The 23,798-nt window shown below is 40.3% G+C and overlaps 1 protein-coding gene across 1 annotated transcript in view; it reads left to right on the plus strand.

The window, feature by feature from the left end:
* The window catches only part of LOC120562711 (eukaryotic translation initiation factor 3 subunit H-like), a 64,067-nt gene that overhangs the window by 16,326 nt on the left and 23,943 nt on the right, over positions 1-23,798 (plus strand). The window contains 1 exon segment of the mRNA XM_039806562.1: positions 18,325-18,492. Within this exon segment, the coding sequence (XP_039662496.1) occupies positions 18,325-18,492 (168 nt within the window).

Here is a 23,798-nt window from a genome sequence, read left to right on the forward strand (position 1 = left end):
CGCACAGCAGAATCTGCCTCAGATAAAACCTTGGCTGAACCCCAACCCTCCTATTTCCCATGTCCTTGCATACTTTGTCCTTGTATCATTCACAAAATGTATGGAGGGAGAGGAGTAGAAATGCAGTTAGTTATTCCCTAGTCATTTTGTGCACCATGGCACACAAGCAGCATGTTAATAATGTGCTCTGGCCCTCGTCTTTTGTTGTGAAATGAGCGATAATGCAAAGTAGAGGTATCATGGCACAGAGAGATTAGGGACAGCGACATACTAGAAATTTGCATCAGACCTGGCAATGTAGTAATTGTGTAACCCTCTGCAGTAGGTTGATATAACCCTTAATCCTAGGGCGTTGCTAGTATTCCATTAAGAATCAGCACCTAACTCTGCAGCTCATTGAGTTTTTTTTATTATTTTTATTTTAGTGTGGTGGTCCCTATGGTTGACTCCCTATGTCTCTTACCAAGCTGTGCAGTCCTATCAACACATAGTGTACATTTATTGAAAATGTCACTGCACCTCAAGTTTTGACAGCGTGTGGGTGTTTATATTTTCTGGTTTAATTTTTGCAAGTTTTAATTTTTGCAAGTAAGTATTTTTCATTGGAGGTGGACAAGGACTACTTACGGAAAGTAGTACAAAAAAGGTAAATTAGGACAACTAGTGGATAAATCATGACACCAGACACCAGTTTCTTTATTGTAATTTAACCGTTTAAACTACTTCTAATCCCACTGTATGGTAACAGTTCTATGCATTCATGTGATTTATTTTGGTTAGTGCTAACTTAAAAATAGTTGAACACTAAAGAAAACTCACCATGTCGTTAATGTCAGTTGACTAAACGGCTGATAAAGGGTGGCGCATTGCAATTCAGAGGCTTATCGGTCATGACTGGGTTGCCTGTTGGACTCGTGAGGAGGGATTATATCAAACTAACCGTTGCTCAGTACCCCTTTTTGGTGAGTCCGGTTGATATTCAACCGATGTCACTAGTATTCAGCAGCATGAGGAGGCATCCTGAAGTTGGAACAAAATTAGCCTGCTCTTCCTCTTTCTCTCCCTTCACCCTCCACTACTTCCCTCCTTCCTCTTCTCCTCTCTTTTTTCCCTCCTTTTTTCCTGGAACTCACTGCAGGTAAAAGAGCTGCCTCCACCCTTCTCTTTGACCATTTCCCTTCTTCCTTCTCTGCAATCACTGACTCTGCTTCCTTCCTTCAGTACATTTCTTCATCCTTTTCTTTTATCTTTCTCTTTGTTCTGAGTCACATTGTCTGAATCTACCCCATCTCCCCTCCGACTCCTCCGTCCGTCCCTGCCACAACCGTAGGAGGATTATTAAAGCAACATACTGTTGGAGAGAGAAACGATGTAAGCACCCAACCAATGTCTTGTTGAGGTTATTATTTTCTGTTATTTATTATTTGTATGTTGGTGTACATATGTTGTGTGTGTGGGTTTTCCCCCCTATTTTAAAGTATTTTGTTTTAACTGCACAGCACTTCCTTTTGGCTATGCTGCTGCCCCATGCCAAGCTGCCCGCGCTCTGCCCAACACAGGTGGCAGGGGCTGCCAGGCCCCCTGTCTCGGCTCAAATCATGCTTCACTTTGGCTCAGAAAATGCGAACAGTTGTCACACTAGTGAAACAAACAAGTTTTAAAGGAGCTTGTTTTGCGATGTGTCCAGATTTCAGTAATTAGATGTGTTTTTGTGGGTAGGCCCCTTGGACAGCACATAATGGTCTTTTCTTGGCCAAGGAGCATTTCATCTGAACATTTGACATGTCGACAACATATAACAAGGCTGTAGCTATCCCAGTCTTAACGAGACACTTAATTAAAAAGGGCACAGAAAGTTACTCTTGATGTATAAACAGCCTATGGTTATTAACGAGGTTGATTTTGCTGATTGGCACCCTCTTTTCAGCTGGTTATTTTATTGTTTATGTCACTCCTGCTACCACTGTTTGAATGACTCGGCAAACCAATTAGCAACACAACTTCAGATTTAACTGAACATGATTGGGCTGTGAAATGGAGACAATCAATAACAGGCTTCTGAGACTAAAGCACTGAATGGAGGTTAACAACTTGAGCCAGTCCTTTAGATTCTTAAAAAGGATTAACTGTCATAAACGCAATTGTGTAGGGCTGAAACGATTCCTCGAATAACTCGATTACAAAAAATCCTTGAAGCAAAATTATTTGCCTCGAAGCTTCGTTAAATCAATGTAATTAAGGTTGGACGGCTCACTGTGTTTCCGCACAGAGGATTATTACTAGCGCACAAGACGTTTGCGCTGCTGCGGACACAAGCACAGGCAGTATATAAACACAAGACTGACGGCCCAGATTACAAATGAAGGAAGACGAAAATAGCGAGGGTCTGAGAAGAGACAGGCGAGAGAAAACGACAGAAAGTTTGGGATCATTTTAAGCTGCAAACATGCTGCTACATCATCTTTGTAACAAACTCCAGTTACTCATCCATTCCACGGAGCCAACCCGACACAAGGTAGCTAACGTCTGCTGCTCTCGTCCTCCGCGCTGTTTACACAACTAGCCTACAACATGCTACTCTGCTAATAGTGATGTTTTACACAACTAGCCTACAGCATGCTACTCTGCTAATAGTGATGTTTTACACAACTAGCCTACAACATGCTACTCTGCTAATAGTGATGTTTTACACAACTAGCCTACAGCATGCTACTCTGCTAATAGCAATGTTTTACACAACTAGCCTACAACATGCTACTCTGCTAATAGCGATGTTTTACACAACTAGCCTACAGCATGCTACTCTGCTAATAGCAATGTTTTACACAACTAGCCTACAACATGCTACTCTGCTAATAGTGATGTTTTACACAACTAGCCTACAGCATGCTACTCTGCTAATAGCAATGTTTTACACAACTAGCCTACAGCATGCTACTCTGCTAATAGCGATGTTTTACCAACAAGCTAAAACGAAAGCTGTCGGTTTGTAGTCTGTTTATTAGTTTGCTTCTAATCTTTGGAAACTTAGCTGCTGCCGAGACGAACCGGCTCCTCCCCCCAGCATGGCTACTTAACATGCACGTGAATGACGTCATCATGCATTCTTTATTCTTTCTCCTCACCATGGATATATCTATGCTCCTCACTGTGTATTAGGCTTCTGAAAATGTGTCCCCCAGAACAGTGTAGTTGAATAGCCCTGCTGTAAGCTTCGGGTCACATTTACCCTCTGGTCAGTCAACAGCTCTTTTGCATATCCAGTGCAAAGAGCCAGAGGCAAGAAGGGGAATGGGTTGAAAAATATTAACATTTGGGCCACCAAATATGTACTATTGTAATGTTTGTTTGTTTTTAAGGGTCTTGGAATTTGGCAATAAAAAATGTTGCTTTTTCTAAAAAAGGAAACCTGTCTTTTGTGTATATATACAAGCGCGGTTTCCTTTTTAGTAAACAGCAATAATAAATATTTACTATTGCTGTTTACTAAGTATTTCTTACAAACTATTTCTTATCCGATTACTCGATTAATCAATGGAATAATCGGTAGAATATTCGATTACTAAAATAATCGATAGCTGCAACCCTACAATTGTGTATTATAAGATAGGGACACAGAACGTTAAGTGTTTGTGTCAAATGGCGCTTTTCCTTTACATGGTACCTGCTCGACTCGCCTCTTTTGGTTTTCCATTCCGAAAAAAAGTTCCTGGTACCTGCCACAGGTACTTTTTTTTCTTCTTCTCTTTAGTACCACCTCGAGGTTCCAAGCGAGCTGAGGCAATACCAAAAGTGAAACGTGAAAGCGACTGGGGGGGGGGGGGTGTCCTGAACAAAATCCACCATTTTTAAATAGTTCAGCCAGCTGTGTTTTTTTGTGTTTTTTTTTTTGCCTCCAGCTTCATATGAAACAAAATTTGTCTTCTGGCTGTGGCAACAACAACACACCTTCGACGTTCTGTGTGTGTGTCGCGTTTGGTCACGGCAGTTTACTGCAGCGCTGCTGATCAGCCATGTTGAGGCGGTACTAAAATCCGCTATGGAAAACGGACGCACAAGTAGAGGCGAGTCGAGCAGGTACCATGTAATGGAAAACCGCCAAAAGTGGCTGAATTTAAAGGCCCCACACACCCCAGTTCCATCCCCACAGGTGTTTTTCTTATTTTGTCTGATTGGACCTCTTCTTAGGACTGTGTGGTTGTGTTAAAACTTTGTTTGAACTGTGACATCTCCCAGACTCGGGTTAGTTTTCATGAAACTTTTATGGTGGAACAGATAGTATTTTTACCGTTTATATCACCATACAGATTATGCTGACCTCACGACAGTCCTAGCAAAGCGCCACCCAACTTTAACCTGAGCAGACGCCTAATCAAACAGAATTCACAGAGGTGAAGAAATGTATTCTCCGTCCATCCAATGGTCCTTGACACCTACACTGAATATTCTCCTCCTCAATGATTAGTCTCCTTGCCTTCCCTTTTTATCCTTTTTTTTTCCTTCATCATTTATAAGCTAGCTTATAATACCTTGCTCTTTTTGCTGTTAAAGAAACCAAATTTGAAATAGAATTAAAGCCAGTCTGAACTATACTTGTCCAAGACTTGTGCCCAGTGTTGTGCCTGAACGCGTTTATTGAACGATAGTTCATGAACTCGTTCATATTTTGGGCGAACGTGAACTGAACGTACTGTATTACTGCCTGATGAACGTTACTGTGAACTCGTTCATTCTGGTGTCTGTGAACAGCACGCTCTCTGTTTAACTTCTTTCAATAGGGTGCCAGATTTCTAGAGCCTTCCATGCGAAAACCCAGCTAAAACACATCATAAACGGGCCTTAATATATAGCGGAAAAAACACCCAATCTGGCAACACCAGCCACCAGTGTCGCACCGCCGTATACATCATCAAAACAAAAAGCAGCACGGAGGCGACAAAGCAGCAAGGAGGCGTCGTATGATCATTTAAACGAGTTTTATGACAAGGTCGGTGAGGATGGGGAACTTCAGTCACATCCACAGCAAACCTGAACCGGCTAGCCTTTCAGTTTTGAAAAATAATAGCTTGCAGCAACATATGAAAAAAAAAAAAGAACTGCGAACTAGTTCATTTTTGGAACTGTGAACTTAGTTCAAAATTTTAAAGGATGAACTGAACTAGTTCATTTTAAAATTTTGTGAACTGAACTTTGAACTACTTCATGTAGAAAGTGAACTTTCCCAACACTGCTTGTGCCCATGTGTCCATGCAGGTTTGCTGCATGGATTGTTCAAAGATGCTCATCAATGTATGTTGGGAATGAGAGCCAACATATTGCCTGTTGTATTGTTTGTTTCATGTTCGTACAAAGTGTTTGCTTTTGATAATTTGCTAATACTGAATCAAAATGCAGTTGTTGTTTTTTTTTAGAGCACCAACATCAAAAGGCTTGATTAATGCAAACCTGTATGGGAGAGTTATTTTATTTTAATTTTTTTAACCCCTGAGCGACTAAACAGAATTTCTCTCTCGATGCTAACCATGAAGTGACCTCAAAAAAACTAAACCGTGCAGGTAGAGACTTGAAATTTCTCGTGTATATGAATGTTTTCCTACTGGTTTGCTAGAATGTTTTGCTAAAATATGATTATGATTGTTGTTGGCGACGGAGAGAACATGCTGAAAAAGTGTCCACTGGAGGGAATGTTTGTCAAAACAATAATAAAAAAAAAAATCTTAATCTTCTTAAACCAAGGAGGTGAAAACACAAACAGAACTAATTAAGGCCAATTACATAAGCATTTTTCTCTAGTAGGGTCTTCAAGGTTAGTCCTTGGTTTTCGGAACTTTAATTGTAGTCTGTGTCAGACATTTTCACTGTGGGTTAATTGAAGTCGGGGATTTAAAACGCCTCTGCCATGATCTCTCTGCTTCTCGCTGTAAATACACTATTCAGTATGCATTATGGCATGCGCATGTGTGTGTATTTTAGAAAAAGTTGTCCCTCTCCCATTCTGATAAGGTCTTCCTTGGGGGTTAGCCCTTCAATAGATCACTCTACCTGCCCCAAATGGGAAATTGATTTCCTCCGTTTTTCCTTGCTCTCCCTCAGTGAGGCTAATTAGAAATCCCTTGGCAAGCCACCTTTAGGGGAAATATATAAACATAAAAAAAATATCATGTGTTACTGTTATGCATTAGGAATATGCGGGGCACTTTGCCTTCTCCCAAGCTCTTAAATATTCCCATTCATTGTCTTTTGCTCCTTGCCCCCAGTCTCTTACCTTTTCTATCTCCATCTCTATCTCTCTATCTGAGCGCTCTCTCTCACTGTGTGTAGATCTGAGATCTGTTAGCAGCGAGCTGGGGCTGTATCTGCTTTGGAATGCTTACCCGGCGTAATAAATCAAGAGTGTGGGTCCCCCGGGTGCCGTCGCCATCGCCGTCAGTTCCACTGTTTTATTCATCCGCTCCTTGTCTCATCATGATTCTGCCCCACATTACATTTTGTGGGCGGGGTGGGGCGGGGGGGTCAAAATGCATTGCTACAGAATGCTGCAGGTGGGCTGTAGGGAATAGGGGGAGGGTTAACGTTAAGGAGTGAAGGATGTGACAAGGCTGAGAGAATTGAAGAAAAGGGCTGAAGATGGCAAGAGAGGAAAGGAGGAGGTTTAGGGATTGGGAGATGGGAAAGATAGGAAGTTATGAGGGAAAATTAGAGCAGCCAAGCAAATGATTGAGAGTTAGGGCAGAGGAGAAGAGACACAGAAAAAGATGGGACCGCAAAAGTAAACAGCTGTGAGAGAGATACTGGGGCAAAGAAAAACTCTGCAAAAGATGGTGCAACATGCTAAGGAAGCAGAAAAATGGCAATAGTTAAGTAAAGTAAATGGGAGAGCAGCAGTGAAAAGAGAGAGAGTCAGAAACCATGTCATGACTTGTGGTGATCAAAATAGACCACAAGTTCAGTTATTGTTTCTGAATGTTGCATTGATTTTTCAAAGACCGTAGATCATTTGTTTCCATTGCAGCATACAGAGCAAGACGCACTTCCAAACACCGAACCATGTCTGAGGAAAAAAATAAATGAAGCAATTATAGTACATATTAGTTATTTTGAAATAGACAAATCCCATCAAACTGGCAGAGGCCATGCAGATGCTGCCTCTGGAACACCAGAGAAGCAGAGGGGCTGCCCGAGTAAAAGACTACAGTCAAGCTAGTCGTCTCTGACATGTCCACGGTCCGCTTTTCGAAATAAGGTATATGCGAAATACATATATGGAAATTAGATTCAATGGATTATATTGTTACGTGTAACCTTGTGTTATACTAATGATTCAAAAGTGTTATGCCCATTCAAGCATTGGAAGTGCTCCAACTGACAGTCAGCTAAGACTGCCTATGCAGAAAATGCATGCACGTCGTCCAGAAACCTGAATTCCTGAAATACTCAATCTCCTCCCACTGGGCTGTGGTAGTCACCGATGGTCCTATGTTTACTCATGCAAGTCTGACGCTTGTAGAGCTTTTTTTACACCGGTGAGCTTTTTTACACATGTGAGGCCACATGGTATATGGATCAGACACATGATGTGGGTGGTGATGCAATTAATTGCCCCTAGATACTGAAGCCTGTATGGGAGAGGCTAACGAGCCTTCACAAGTGCAGTTGTAGCACATGTTGGGAGACGAGGGAAAGTTTATGACGTTAAAGGAAAAGAAAATGATTCAAAATCAAGGCCATTCTTTAAAAATATGTTTTGGCATCTGTTTCAATAACGTACCAATGTTTTTGAGTAGTTTGCAAAAGAACATCGGCACATTTGTAAGCTCTATTTGCCGTCCTTTATGCATGTCCCATCCCAATTACTAATTTGAATGTAATGGCTGCATTTAGGAAATGTAAAATTGGCAGACTGAATATGATAGCTTAGAGTTTAAAGGGACTAGAGAAGTATTGTATTCTCCATATTATACATGCACACTCTGCACTTCCTACCTCTTGCTAGCATGCGTGCTGTTAAACGAGTAATGACAAAGAGATCATGTAGAATTCTTTTTACTTTTTCTCCCATTCAAAAAGATAAACGAGGACATGTGCTCATGTGAGTGAGCAAACAATCAAACGCACACAATTTCCCCTTCCACATAATCTCCCTGTTCCCACTATAAAAACAAAGCCCCTTGACAAGCGACTCTGTCAAATGTGCATATGGTGAACTCGTCACACAAAGCAACTCCTTCACTATGCTCTTTCTCGTGTGTGTGTGTGTGTGTGTGTGTGTGTGTGTGTGTGTGTGTGTGTGTGTGTGTGTGTGTGTGTGTGTGTGTGTGTGTGTGTGTGTGTGTGTGTGTGTGTGTGTGTGTGTGTGTGTGTGTGTGTGGCAGCTATCCACAGGGCTTGCTTAACTAAGATTAATTGCACCTAATCCACTGTGCCAGGTGGAACATGGACAACGTTTGGTTCACCCGCACACACAGACACAGTCACAAATAGGCACACACATCCCATTATAGCCTTGCTGCTGAAAATTAGCCTCGTACCTCTCCTGACACCCCGGACCAGACCACAACTCGATAGCACCATTTACTTCTCGACAACTCGCACATTTATCACTGTTCCCTTTTTCCGACAGACGAACGTGCGGACGGACAAAATGCAACTACTTTCTCACATCAGCACCAGCTGACCTCGACAGTACGTAGAAAGAATGTTTGTCCTCTATTCTCTTTAGAGGAGAAGGAGAGAATGCGCTTAAACGTAATGTCTTTGACAGTAGTATCCCCGATTTGGCATGCCTGTAGGAACACTGAGGCACAGAGTTTTACTGAATAAGTGGAAACGAGGGCAGCAATATGTCTACTGAGCAGGGAAGGTAGTAAGGTGATCTTAATAATGAGCTACAGAAATGAACAATTACGGTTTTTATTAGTATATTCATCTCTATAGCGAAGTATCCTCAAATGGAAACCTGCATGTTACCATGCTGATATGTTGATTGGCCTATCAAGTTGCATTTGTCCTAGTCAGTGCCATTTAAAGTTTGCTTAACACGTAAAAAATGTGCTGGAAATAATTTGAAAATAAATTGTTTAGAAACAACCTAAGTGACAGGTTTTGACAGTAAAACCCTAGCTAAACCTTTGCTTCCTTCAAGCTCAACATTTATTTTTAAACTAGTAGTATATTCTTAGAACCATTTTATAATTTTCAGTATACATTGATGTAAAAAAATGTTTGTCAGACATTTTCTCCTCTCCACATACTGAGCCTTGGAGATCAATGAGTCATGTCATAGGTCAGTTTTCCTTGTGCCATCTTTCTCTCTCACACACACACACACACACACACACAAACGCACACGCACGCTGTTGTGTGCTCCACTTAGTGTGCTCACTTAGCAAATTGCATTCACAGATGAAAGACAGGCTGTTGCCTTCCTTCCCTTCCTTCCTGGCACCTCGAACACTTTCACCTTTCTCTCCTCTGCATCTCCTCCCTTGACTTCTCTCTATTTCTGTCTCTCATGTATGTCGTAATGCTGTTGAGTGGTAGACCTCCTTAATCTTGTGGCTGTTATAACGCAGATACTGTATCTACGTCACGTGGGTTTGGGTGGGTCTTGTCTGTCTGTCTTGCTGGTGGTTGTTTTTTTGTTTTTTGGGAGAAAGACAGAGTACCAATATTATATATCATTCTCCATTACACTTCCTAAAATCATCTTTCCATCAGCACGCTTTCACCCCTCTATCTCCAAATCAAATTTTGACTTTGACTACCTCCGCCCACCCAACCACCTGCCCCCCTGGATCCTATCCCTTCTCACGTGAGGAAAGGAAGAAGGTCAGGAGCAATAATTGCTCCTGACCTCCTTCCTTTCCTCATCCATCTCATCATCTCCCTGACAACTGGCTGTTTCCCCGACGCCCTTAAAGAGGCAAAAGTGACCCCCACTACTCAAAAATCCAACACTCGACTCGCTGAAGTAAATAACTACATACCCGTCTCCCTTCTTCCACTTCTATTCAAAACTCTTGAGCGTTCCATTTATAATCAACTCTTTATTTATCTCCACCAGAACAATCTTCTTGATCCCCACCAGTCAAGGCTGGCCACTCAACAGTCACTGAGCAGCTTCACATTGCTAGAGCAACCTCTTTCTCTTCTGTCGTCATCCTTCTGGACCTTTCTGCTGCCTTTGACACAGTGAACTGCCAGACCCTTATTTCGACACTCCAGGATCTGGCTGTCTCAGGCTCTGCGCTCTCTTTGCTCACATCTTACCTGGCAGACCAAACCAACCGGGTAACTTGGAGAGGATCTATTTCAGAACCTTGCCCATTCAAAACTGGGGTTCCTCAGGGATCAGTCCTGGGTCCCTCCTCTTTTCTCTGTACACAAACTCTCGGGTCTGTCATTCACTCGCACGGCTTTTCTCATCACAGCTACGCAGATGACACCCAACTAATTATCTCCTGTCCGAAGTCTGAAACGCAAGTAGCAGCACGTATCTCGGCCTGTCTGACTTGGATGTCCACACATTATCTGAAACAACTATCTGATTGTGTAGATACATCCTGCATAATATCAAAAGGATACGTCCCATTCTAAAGCAGAAGGCGGCTCAGGTTCTGCAACTCCCTCCTGACTGGCCTGCCTGCATGTGCCATCCGGCCCCTGCAGCTCATTCAGAACGCAGCAGCTCGACTTGTTATCAGCCTGCCCAAGTTCTCTCACACTACACCGCTCCTCCGCTCTCTTCACTGGTTACCAGTTGCTGCCCGCATCCGCTTCAAGACACTAGTACTTGCATACAGGGCCATGAACGGATCAGCCCAGCATACATCCAGGACCCTATACCTCAACCCGCCCGCTCTGCATCAGCCAACCTGCTTGCTGCCCCCTCACAGCGAGGGACAACTGATCACTAAAACTAAAAAATCACTCAAAAACGCATCTCTTCCAACTGCACCTCTGATATTATATATATATATATATATATGAAAGCACTTAATTGGAAGTCGCTTTGGATACATGCATGAACTAAATGACATGCAATGTAAAATAAAACAAACCTATACAAGGCTTATGTAGGCAGCACTTAGCTTTCTCAATGTGGATACATGCAATACTATGCATTTTGAAAATGTCAAATTTGGTCTCAGCTGTACACTTTATTTTTTTTTTTTTTTAAACATGTCACCTCAAGGGTGCTAGGTACAGATATGGCTGTGCATTTGATGTCAGATCACAAGTGTCCTTGAGAATAACTTAATGTCGTTTTTTTCCTTTCCAATCATTATGGAGACATTGTTTTTCACTTTCTAGCTTGATGATATCTCAGTCAATGAGGATGGAGATTTCTCCTCAAAAACAAATTACACCAACCCTAAAATGCACAGGGTCTTCAGGAGTTCTCTACATGACTCTACAGTTCACCAGGGATTTGTAATGTGATGAATGGACTCAGATTAGCAGAAAAGTGCATTCATATTATTAGCCATTTTCCACTCCTATTCAGGGACTCCAGAGGAGTAGCAAGGTTAAAGGAGGCTGGGTAAACAGGAAAGCAGCGGTGAAACAACAAGGCAGAACAGGCAGCTAGTCTCAAGGCCTTCAAACATAGAGATTTACTTTGTTCTCGAAAGTAGACAAGAGCAGACGTAGTGTTTAGTTGTATGAGGGGTAAAGTCAAGCCATGTGTGGTTTATAGAATGCTTAACAGGATTGTCACAGAGGCTTTGAAAGAAAACTGAGGATCCAAAATAAACTCAGAGATGGTAAGAACTGGTGTTGTCACGACACTGGATTTCTAACTTTGACATAATACCTTGAAAAATATAGATTTTCGATACCTTCATCTACCTGTACACGATGGCTATGTTGCTGAACTGCTGCGGCACGCACATTTGGTGTCCACACAGTCGCAGTTGGTGTCTTTAAATTGTAATGCACCTAAACATTTGTTTTGTTTTTCTCTTAGCTCTGAAGTATTTATGAAATGCCAAGATATGCATGCTTTGCTGTCTCACTGGCAAAATGTGAGAAATTAGTCATTTAGAGCAGCCAGCAATGGTAGCAGTCCTATCAATCAAACAAAATGGCCGTTTTGTGTTTTTTCATTGTTGACTTTGAGAGGATATAGATGGGTCAACACAAAGCAAAAAATTTATTTTATATGTGCAGGGTAAGCAAGGTAAGAAAGCAAACCCATCTCTTGACTTTCACCATGCTAAACACCACTGCTACTCTTTAGAGTTTAATCACAGCTGTATATTTCTGTCCTTGATCAGTGGTCCATCTTAAGCTCACCGTTCTACTTTTATTGCAACTAAGTGAGAGAGAATTTCAACAAAATGTAATCCGGTTATTTTTGATAGAGGTCTGATTGGGCCGTCTAACCTCATTTTAGGCTATTCAAAATTTGTATTCACCAAACTGATGCAGTAAAAGAGGGAAATGGAGGGTAAAGGTAATATAACTCGCCAAGTTTCAGACATTTGACTTTATTTTATTATTCGTGTGTGTGTGTGTGTGTGTGTGTGTGTGTGTGTGTGTGTGTGTGTGTGTGTGTGTGTGTGTGTGTGTGTGTGTGTGTGTGTGTGTGTGTGTGTGTGTGTGTGTGTGTGTGTGTGTGTGATTAGAATGTGTTGTGACACACAGACACACACACACATCTTGCTACCTGCGCTGGGATGTTGTGGCCTGCAGCAGCATGCAAGGTCTGATGCAGTTCACCTCTTGTGTCATTGAGTATTAGAGTATGGACTATCTGTCTGGTTCATTGCAGAGACACAGACACTTGCACACAGACACACACTACTAGTGCCTTGTTGATTATGACCCTTAACATTACTGCCCAAGGTGAAGAGTTTAGCTCCCAGCTGATAAATACCTCCACTCTACTATACGATATACGTACACATTCACTTTAGATATACAGCTGGCAGTACATGGCATCCTAAGGCTTAACACATCTCACACTTTCTCTTTCCACACATTTAAGCACACAGACACACCTGCTCGCAAACACATTTCCTGCTCTCCCACATTTTGCACTTTCGCTCAGAATCATGTCCTTTTTCCTTCATTTTCGCTTTGTCATGGTTTCACCCATACTCTTTTAAATACACATTCATTTTGTCTCTGTCTTACAGCCCCTTTCTTCTCTGACACACACACACACACACATATACACACACACACACAATCAAGCAGCGCTAAGGGAATGGGCAGACTCATTCCCTGTCTGGCCTCAGGACCCAGATTGATTGATAGGAGAGGCGGCAGGGCAGCAGAAATGAGTGAGGAATAGCAAGCGGTGGCGCATGCTCCCACCTCGCGCCTTGATGATATTGTTAAATTGGCTATTCTCTGGCTTATGCTGTCGTTAATGTCCACAGAATGTTACCAGCTGTCTTAGTAATGTAGCAATGGGGAGCAAGAAGTCCAGTTTTTGGTTTTGTTTTTGAACATAGAATACAGAGGGCTTCTAAACTAGCTTGTCATGCTGGGACCTACACTTTTTCAGGATGTTTGAGCCTCACCCTGGAAAGGACATTGACAGGCTCTAGATAGCAAAGGTATTGTCGTAATTTGAACATGCTCCTCACAGGCTTGTTTCCCTTGGCAGCTGCTAACATAGTTGAAGGGAGGGAGAGAGAAGGAAAAGCACGGATATCAAGCTGATTTACTTGTAGTGCAGATCCAAATCATTCCATTAAATATTTCTCTTTTCCATTCCTTCCATTTCCATTCCATTCCACTTCATGTGCCACTCTCTCCTCTTTCTCTCTTTCATCTTCCTATTTCTCTCTCTCTTTCTCTCTCTCTGTCTTTCTTTCTCTTCTTTTATATATTTTTCTCTTCCTCTCATGTGTCTCTTTACTGTTTCTCTCTTCTTTCTCTATCTTTTTTCTATCCTGCAACCTCTCTATCTCTCTTTCTGTCCTCTCTCATGCTCATATATATATCTCTTTTTCCTTATATATATATATATATATATGCTGCTATATATATATATATATTTTCTCATATATGTGTATATATATATATATATATATATATATATATATATATATATATATATATATACTATATATATATATATATATGTGTATGTATATATATTATATTTATATATATATTGTATATATATGTGTTTCTATTTATATATATATATATATGTATATATATGTTTTTTATTTATATGTATATATAATATATATGTTATATGTTATGTTTTTTATATGTATATTATGTATATGTATATGTATATGTATATATGTATTATATATGTATATATATATATATGTATATATATATATATATATATATGTATATATATATGTATGTATATATTATATGTATGTATATATATGTATATATATATGTATATATTTATATATATATATATATGTGTATATATATATTATGTATGTTATATATATATTATATATATGTATGTATATTTATATATATATATATATATATATTATATTATTATATATTATATATTATATATGTATATATTATATATATATATATGCACACACGCTTAGATTAGATGGTCACAGAGATTGTTTTGCTATCTTTTTCGCAGCTTTAATTCTTGGTTTTTGAACAAATAAGGTAATGATCCTGCGGCATTTACAAGACTCTGTTCTCTGTATTAGATCGGTGGTGGATGAGCTGGCTGGCCTGCCACTGGCCTGTAGTCTCACTCAGCCATTGGAAACTCAGTTTAGCTATCAGGCTGCATGTCAGTTGGTTGTCTGCATGTGTCTTCTGTCTATTTCTTTCTGATATGGGGACAGCGTGTAGTAGTTTGTAAGTCTGCCTGTCTGCTTGAGTCTCTGGTGGAAGCTTAGTGTCATCAGGACGGGTAGAATACAAGTTAGTTTTCTTCTGTTATTTTCATAAATTTTGTGGTGGGGTAGACTTTAAATTATAAATTATTTACAGAACTGTACAATGTATGTACATGTTTTAGCCACTTTTTTTTGTGGACTGAATACTGTTTTTTGTATTAATATGTGGCACTTTCATTTTTCATTAGCATCAGTTTACAATGGTATTGGGGTTAAATGTATTTTGGAATTTTTAAAAGTACAGAAGCATCAAGGAAAAACAAAACCATTTTCTTCCTCCAAAGGGGGGAATGGCACAAAAACTAACCAGTTAGCCTAACCATTTGGCTCCATTATCTGTTTCCCTAACACATTAAAGAAATGATTTGCGAAGAGCTACATGTTGCTTTACTGCAGAATGATCTCTTATTTCGGCTAACTATTTCTATCTCTCTGTGTGTAGGCTCCTGGTCACCTGGTAGTTCTCGGCTGCTCAGTTGACCTACCAGTTTAGGAAAAAACACTATGCAGTCCCATGTTCTTTGAAATTCTCAGCCCTTGAGAACTGATTTCATAAACTTTCCTAGATGCATGCGTTTTTACAGTTTACTCTATTCTACGCAAACTGTCGGAATGAACCGAAACATCCTTTTATTTTAGATTTGTTAAAAACAACTCTGAAGTCTTTCTGAAATCATTGTAGATTAGTTGGCAGGGGACACTGTCACTTGTGCAGTGGTTGCTTTAAGTTCAGTAACACATGCTCAGTTGTTGCATTCATTTTTTTGACATGTCTAAAAACCTCAGTATTGCATCTTTACTCTGAGGTTCCTCACCCTTTTTAACTATTTAGGTAATTATTAATTAACCCACCGTTGGAAAGTATTGATTAGTTGGCAATTAAAAAATGGCTTCTTCCCAAATGCAATAGTTTCCCTAAACAAATGTAGTTAGACATACCCAGTCACTAACTGTCATCCCCTGCACTTCGATACTTGCACTTATCTGATCATTGCGCTTTTACTGTTGATATTCTGTTTTATAGGTCCTGTAAGGATTATTTATTGTATGCACCCAGTGGAATAGCATTCCTAATTTCACTGTATTGTAAAGTACAATGACAATAAAGGCATTCAACTAAATATAGTGTACATATATTAAGGTTATAAAGAACTGGGAAGGGAGTTAGCGATTGGATAAAACATGAGAGATAGCTGATTGGTTTTCCTGCCTTTGTTGTCAATCCTCCAGCCTTCAGCTTTCACTTCAGAGACAGATCACTTTGTGCACAATTTCCCTGCTAATGATAGGGTATTGGGGCAAGCATATGCATTAGTGCCGCTTGAGAGGTAAGTACTCATACTGATCGTCACAGGAGTGCAGAGACCGATACAGTAGTTAGGTGGCAGGCTGCTTTCCCTCTCCACTGAGCTCTGTTTCTTGGGAGTCTTTATTTATTTCACCTTTTTATTTTTACAGGCAAGTCATTAAGAACAGGTTTTTATTTACAATGATGGCCTGACAAGTGGCATAGCCACTTAGGGAAAGGGAAGAGGGCTAGATAATAAATACATTAGAAATACATAGTCTGCTGCTAGCCTGCCCCTAGGCAGAGCCACTCTCCAGCAGACTACAGTAACTCTGCCAGTCACAAACGCTCTCTCTCCCTTCCTCGTGCTCTCTCTTTTGCTTCTTCTCTTTAGTGTCTTCCACACTCCAGGTTTTAATTCTCACCTACTTCTCATTTGACACTGTAGACTCAGAATTACAAAGAATGTGCTCGCACCTAGTTAATTCTTGTCTATGAAATATACTATACTCAAATTTCTCCAGTGGGTTTGCTACTACGCACAAGAATCGCAGCTAAGAAAACACACACACACACACACACACACACACACACACACACACACACACACACACACACACACACACACACACACACACACACGTGCCTGACACCTCCTCCCCCCACAGTTTGCCACAGTTGCTACACGGTCTGCAGTCTCTCTCTTCCCCCGCATATTCCCCATCTTTCTCAATTCCTCTCCTTCCTTCCCATCTCCTCCCCTTTGTATTATCCCATCCATCTACTCTGCTTTCTTTTGTCTGACTGACTATGTCAATCACTAAATAAAAAGGCTAGATTAAAAGGCTAGATTGGTGCATCCCTGCAGGACGGGCTGTGAATAGGGCCTCCTTGCCTGTCTGTCCCCAATTCTGTGTTCCAACCAGATGTTGAATGTTTTATTGTCCGGAAGAAGAGGCACCTCGTGCCACACTCCTGCAGGAGTTGAATGTGTAATTGTGGGCAGACCAGTGCCATTTTGTTTTCTGTGTGGAGTACAGCAGAGGCAGTGGAACAAATGACAGTAAGTGAGAAGTGTGGGTGTTTGTGGGAGGTTGGTTAATGACTGGATAAGTTAATGCAAATAAACCAGAAAGTATTGCGTGCATGACTGCTCTCTTTATGAGTGCTACATGGACTCTGAAAGGGCAAATATCTGATGACCAACTGAAATGTTTAAATATTTGGACTGAACATACTCCCTGCTTTACATAACATAAAAATAAATATATCAGGGGTCAAATTTCAGGACATTAGAAAGAACCCAAAAGAGAAATTTTACCTTTGTAATGAGGTGACATTACATTTTTATTCACTCACTCCCTTTTCTTTCTGCTCTGCTCTCCACCCTCTTCCTCTTTTCCTTCATCCTCTGCGCCTCCTTATGCCATTCTCTTCTCCCCTCCCCCTACTACCCTTCACGTTTCCATCGTCTTTGCTCTTTTTTTTCCGTCTGCTTTCCACCATCCCTCTTTTCCACCGCTCCAGTTTGTTCTTGTTAACAGCCCCAGCAGTAGAAGGATGTGCTCTACAGGCTGGGGTCTAGGGGGCCACAGCTGCCCAATAACACCCTGATTTATCAACCTCCTCCAGCTAGCCTGCATGGAGATGCTGTTTTGCTCGCTTGCTTTGGTTGTTACTTACACCCGGCGAGGCAGGTTGTTTGTATTTCTGGCTGCGCATCCTAAGGATGTGTCTGGTGTAATGAAATGGCTCTCCTCCTAATGTATCTAGCCTTCTCTCCAGTAGCTGAAGCCTGTCTGTGTATCTATCTATCCGTGTTTTTTCTCTACCAGTAGATATTTACTGACTTAAGGAAAGAAAAGGGTGGCTGGTGGTCCCGGTTGATGTTTGTTTTAGAAATCTCCACCACAACCACTTGATAACAGAAGATGAAGCCTTTGCTTTTCTCTGTTTTTCTTCCTCACTGTATTTCTCATCTTCTTCTCCCTCCCTCTGTTCGTACACCATGTCCAGTTACAGATGGAGACTAGATAGGCACCGATCCAACAAAAAGAAAAATCCCCAAACTGATTTCAATTAAATTAATTTTGAATTAAATGTTTTCTCTTTCTCCCTTTCTCTGTTCCATTCCTCTGACTTTCCCTCTCTCTCCAATTCTACCTCTCTGTCCGCCTCTAGTCCAGTACCAGATGGAGATGATGCGTTCTCTGCGTCACGTCAACATTGACCATCTGCATGTGGGCTGGTACCAGTCCACCTACTATGGCTCCTTTGTCAGCCGAGCGCTGCTCGACTCCCAGTTCAGCTACCAGCACGCCATCGAAGAGTCCGTTGTACTCATCTATGGTAAGTAGACCCGTACAGGAGACTTTGGAATGACTATGTGGATGAATTTCTTGTCACTCACCATTGTCCACAATATCATATTAAAATTAACACAAGACCGCTGCTCCAAAATGTCCATATGTGGAGCCTTTCACATAATGTGGTTTCCAAGTCTTTTGAAAGGTTTGGCCATGGCGAAGCATTAGAACATAAAAGTTGGTTGAAGTAATTATCAAATACACTACAAATAATTGGAAGTAATTATATGTAACTTTTAAATGTTCCTGAAACTGTAATTCTTTTATCCGACGATCACAAATTACCTGTAACAGCAAACGAGACTAAGAACACTAGTTTTTGTTATATATATATATATATATATATATATATATATATATATATATATATATATATATATTTTTTTTTTTATAAAATGATATTACTCAGGTAGCAACATGGCATCATGACTGCGTAAATATATATACCCACTTTCATAAAGCCAAATGGGCGTGTTATTTTACGCCATTTTCAGCTATGGCCACGTGGGATACGTGCGGAAACAGCTGATGTAAACAGACCCACCGCGTGGCCTGCGCCGCGTGCTTCGCGTTCAAAGCGGCGACGATACTATCGCAAGAACAACGTTACGCTGAAAAAAAAGGGTTGAGTTTAGGAAAAGAACACAGGGAAAGGCTTTAGTAACAAAATAGTGACAAAAACACGGAAAATAACGACTAAAACACGCTTACGACAACAACAAATGGTTGGGTTTAGGAAAGAAACATTGGGTAAGGCTTATTAAAAACAAAACATTAAAAACAAAAAACGGCCGAAAAATCGCCACACGTGAGGCGCGAACCCGGCTCTCCCAGGTGACAGTCCTGTGTTTTACCCATCCGCCGTTCCTTTATACCACTCGCGACGGCGGAAATGGACTCGCAAAATAGGCCAATGGCGGCCGATTTGCGTTGATATATACGCAAAAATGCGATTATGCGTCTTCATAACACGCAAAAACGGAATACAAATTGGCATGTCATACATACGCCAATTCATGAGATCAGTCTGCAGGTAGACGGTGCAACAGAACCCAGGGTCACAGATTTCGGCGTAACACTGGAAAAGCCTGTGTTATTGTATCCAGCCAGGTAAAAGCAGGAGATTTCTTTATATAGGACCAATTGTATTTTAATGTTATTTCAGAAGTTATCTGTTGTAGTTATGGCTGATACTGGGGCAGGGCCATCACAGAAAAGAAGGAAATTAAACAGAAAACAAGTGAAAGTGAGACGACGTGTGAAAACCTGGTTCCATCAGGCTTTCAACAGAAGGAGACCATTACAGGATTGTAAGTGATTCAAAATAGGCCTGCACGATTGAGGGAAAAATACAAATCGCAATGTTTTAGCTTAGAATTGATATCACGATTCTCTGCCACGATTCTTTTCTCACGTTGTGTAATGTTTATTGCACACATGAACCATGACAAAACGGAACAAATTGGCAGGAACAAACATAGATTTTTAGCACCTATAGCACATTGTGCATCACCACAAGACCTAGAGGCTTCAATGAATACAAAAAATAAAGTAAATACTGGCCATTTAAGTACAGTAGGCTACCAAAAATAGTGACCTAACATATTGAACTAAATATGGCCCTGATACCGGCTCTATCTGAACTCCTTGAACATGTCTTTACATAATTAAAACATGTCAAAATGCTGCAGCTACAGCTTCAGTCTCTAGAGAGTTTGTGGAGTTTGTAAATTGCCAATTAAGTACACTATCAAAAACAGAATGATGTCTTAGCACACTCTTTAACTGCTTGCCTTTTTATAGAATTAACATTCAACTGGCCATTCAAGTAGGTTACCAAAAATAGAAGTTTAACGCACTGCGCTGAATATGGCCCTGAACATGGCTGTAAATAGGCTAATTGAAACGTATTTCGGACCTCTTGCCTTGTACGGCTTCATCATGTTGCACTTTGCGGTGACGTTTGAGGTGCTGGTAAAGTCTTGTGGTGTTACTTTGCGGTGCTGCAGCGAGGGCAAAGCATGCCTCGCAAATCACATCGGACTGACCCTCGTCGTCTTGCTTGAATCCAAAATACTTCCACACCAACGAATGTGAGCCTTTTTTCGGAACGAGTTTGGTTTGAGACTGAGTGGTTGGCTGATTCTCGTCACTAGTACCTGGGTTTTCATCAACATCCATTTGGTTTATTCATAGGGTTTATTCATAGACGGGGTTTATTTCCGAACTTCCGCGCTCGCTCGACGAGTGAAATGCGTGACTAAAAGGCGCTTTGTCATTGGCTGAGGGTGAAGACCTGAACTGTGTGAGAGATGTCCTACCAAAATAAAGGCCGAAAATGCCCACAAAAAATTATATATTATTATTATTATATATATATATATATATATATATATATATATATATATATATATTTTCTTTTTTTATAAATTGAAGTAATTTAAAAATTAAATCGTGAACAGGGTGAATCGAGATCGCGATTTTATAACTATTTATCTTGCAGGCCTAATTCAAAATAGTCCTTGAATTGGTCCTTAGGTATGTAATAGGTCTATTTCCGTTATACAATAACTTTAGATTGCGTGATGTGGTTGTAGTCAGTAGCCTACACTAAATTACTTCCCCCTTCCATTTAGCACTCTGTTTTATTCCTTTTCAGTCCGTGTTTGTGTTGACCTACAATTCTTTTCCCTTGTCCCCCTGTACTAGTGTAAAGCGTCCTTGGGTTTCATGAAATGCGCTATATAAATCGAAGTTATTATTACATTGGTTGCTAACGTTACAACAAACTCTTAATGCTTTGGCTCGTGACACAGTGACAGTGATAACGTTACGTTAGCTCACGATACATCCAAAGTAGGCTACGTTACTGTAACACTTGAAATGCAGTGATGCATCTGTAACTTATTATCTTATTATAAATGAATGATTTTCTGTCTTTTGGGTTCTTCTGTTCTTCTGAACATTCATCGAAACTATATGACCTCCTCATAACGCTCACAACGGTAATACAGTGGGTAATACAGCACCGTAACCTTTGTCCAAAGCGGCTGCTAGAATCAACACAAACTGAAATTTACATATAGTAGAGCAATATATCGATATTATATCTATCGTGATATGAGAGTAGATATCGTCTTAGATTTTGGATATGGTAATTTTGTGATATGGCATAAGTGTTGTCTTTTCCTGGTTTTAGAGGCTGCATTACAGTAAAGTGATGTCATTTTCTGAACTTACCAGACTGTTGTAACTGTTCTATTATTTGCCTTTACCCACTTAGTCATTATATCCACATTACTGATGATTATTTATCAAAAATCTCACTGTGTAAATATTTTGTGAACGCACCAATAGTCAACACTACAATATCGTTGCGGTATCGATATTGAGGTATTTGGTCAAAAATATTGTGATATTTGATTTTCTCCATATCGCCCAGCCCTAACATATAGCCACTTTAAATTACTGAAGTAGTTGGTTTTATTGGCGAAAAATATTCTAGCCTCACCTTTGGGCCAGTGGTCACTTTATAATTTAAACTTGAGTGGCTTTGAATAGACAAGACGGGTTCAACCATCGGTCAGTACAGGTAATGGTCAGGTGGGCTAGTCTAATTCTTATCCAATTTATTGACATCACTACCAGGGAATGTTATATTTACTAAGCTGTATAAGAACGAAAGACCTGCGTGACAGGTGAACAATATAGCAGTGCTAGAACTCTGAAATACCAACCGTTCAGCCATTCACAGATGACCACAAATGATAGATTCATGCTGGTGGAAAGTGGTTCCAGGAGAGTAGGACCACACCAGTTCAGATTTACACAAAAGCTTCACAAAACAATGCTGAATCATTATGAAAAAAAAACATTCTTACAACACGAAAGCTTGCTCAGATTCAATATACCAGATCATAATTAGTTTTACTTCTCAGGCATTAAAACAGCACTGCTACTAGGGAGCAGATAAAGTTCATCATTCATATTCATTTTAGTTTCAGCCATGATTAAACAATTGGTGTCTTTAATCAGTCAGTATCTAAGAATAGCACTGCCACTGGGAAGACTTATAATACAGTATTTTACTGTGGTTGACAGTCAGAGAATCTCAACAGTAAATTAGTGTGACAGATGTAGGAATACATTGGTTGAGGTTAGCACAAGTGTGTGTGTGTGTGTGTGTGTGTGTGTGTGTGTGTGTGTGTGTGTGTGTGTGTGTGTGTGTGTGTGTGTGTGTGTGTGTGTGTGTGTGTGTGTTATATAAAAACAATGGTTATGTTTTTAGACAAATCTTGCAAATCTCTACGTTAAATACATTTTAAATACCTTGAAGAATAATTATAAATGTTTTCTTTTTGTCCAGATCTGCAATATGCAGATGTTCTTTCGTATAATGCAAACTGCTATTTAACATCAAGGTAGCAGGGTGTGTGAGTGGTTCCCGTCTAACACCGCGAAGACCTGGTCTTATGCCCTGCCAGTAAATCATCAGTGGCAGGTTAAAAGAAGGGCTTTGCGACGCCATGTCTTATGGAGGTAACACCCCTTGAGCAGCCAACAGCAGAGGAGGCAGTGACGAGCAAAAAGCAGGGAAAATAGTCAGGATTAGCAAGGGGGCTGGTAACCACTAACATGATGTGTATGGACATCATGTGCCTGCCCTGCACCTGCTTCACAGTAAAGACCTTTTAAAAGCTGCCCATAATTGCTGCACTACAAATGCCATCCCAGATGGTGGAAGCTTTCTTTCAACAGACAGCAATTTTAAAACCTACATGACAGCAAATTAAAACCTGTCGCTGTAAAGCAGTGTGCATTCAACTTCTCAGTGTCTAAATAAATGATGATTAATTACCACATAACCACTCCAAGTGCTCATTGATTTCAGAGGCAGTATATTAGTACATTACATTTAAAAAAAAAAAAAAAAAAAAAAATGAAATCCATTAAATAAAATTAGACTAGTATTTAATTTGTGGCTGGTTTCTATGAGAGTACAACTCGTCTTTATGTATATTCATAGTGCTGAAATGTGACTCGCGCATTACAGACTTTTACAAGCTGAAGAGAAAGTCAAATATAGACATTGTCAAAATGCCAAATCGTATCAAGATAGTATTTTCTGCCCATATTTCACACTTCATAATGTGCCGAGTTTAGCTACTTTAGGTTTATGATCCGAAAAATAAGTGTAAAGTACTGTAAAGCTTAGTGTTTATCTACTCACTTAAAGTCAAGAGTAAGGCAGCAACCAGAATTGTTATTTAAAAAATAGCATGTTTCAGT

The sequence above is a fragment of the Perca fluviatilis genome, chromosome 7 (assembly GCF_010015445.1).
Source record: "Perca fluviatilis chromosome 7, GENO_Pfluv_1.0, whole genome shotgun sequence".
Lineage (NCBI taxonomy): Eukaryota > Metazoa > Chordata > Actinopteri > Perciformes > Percidae > Perca > Perca fluviatilis.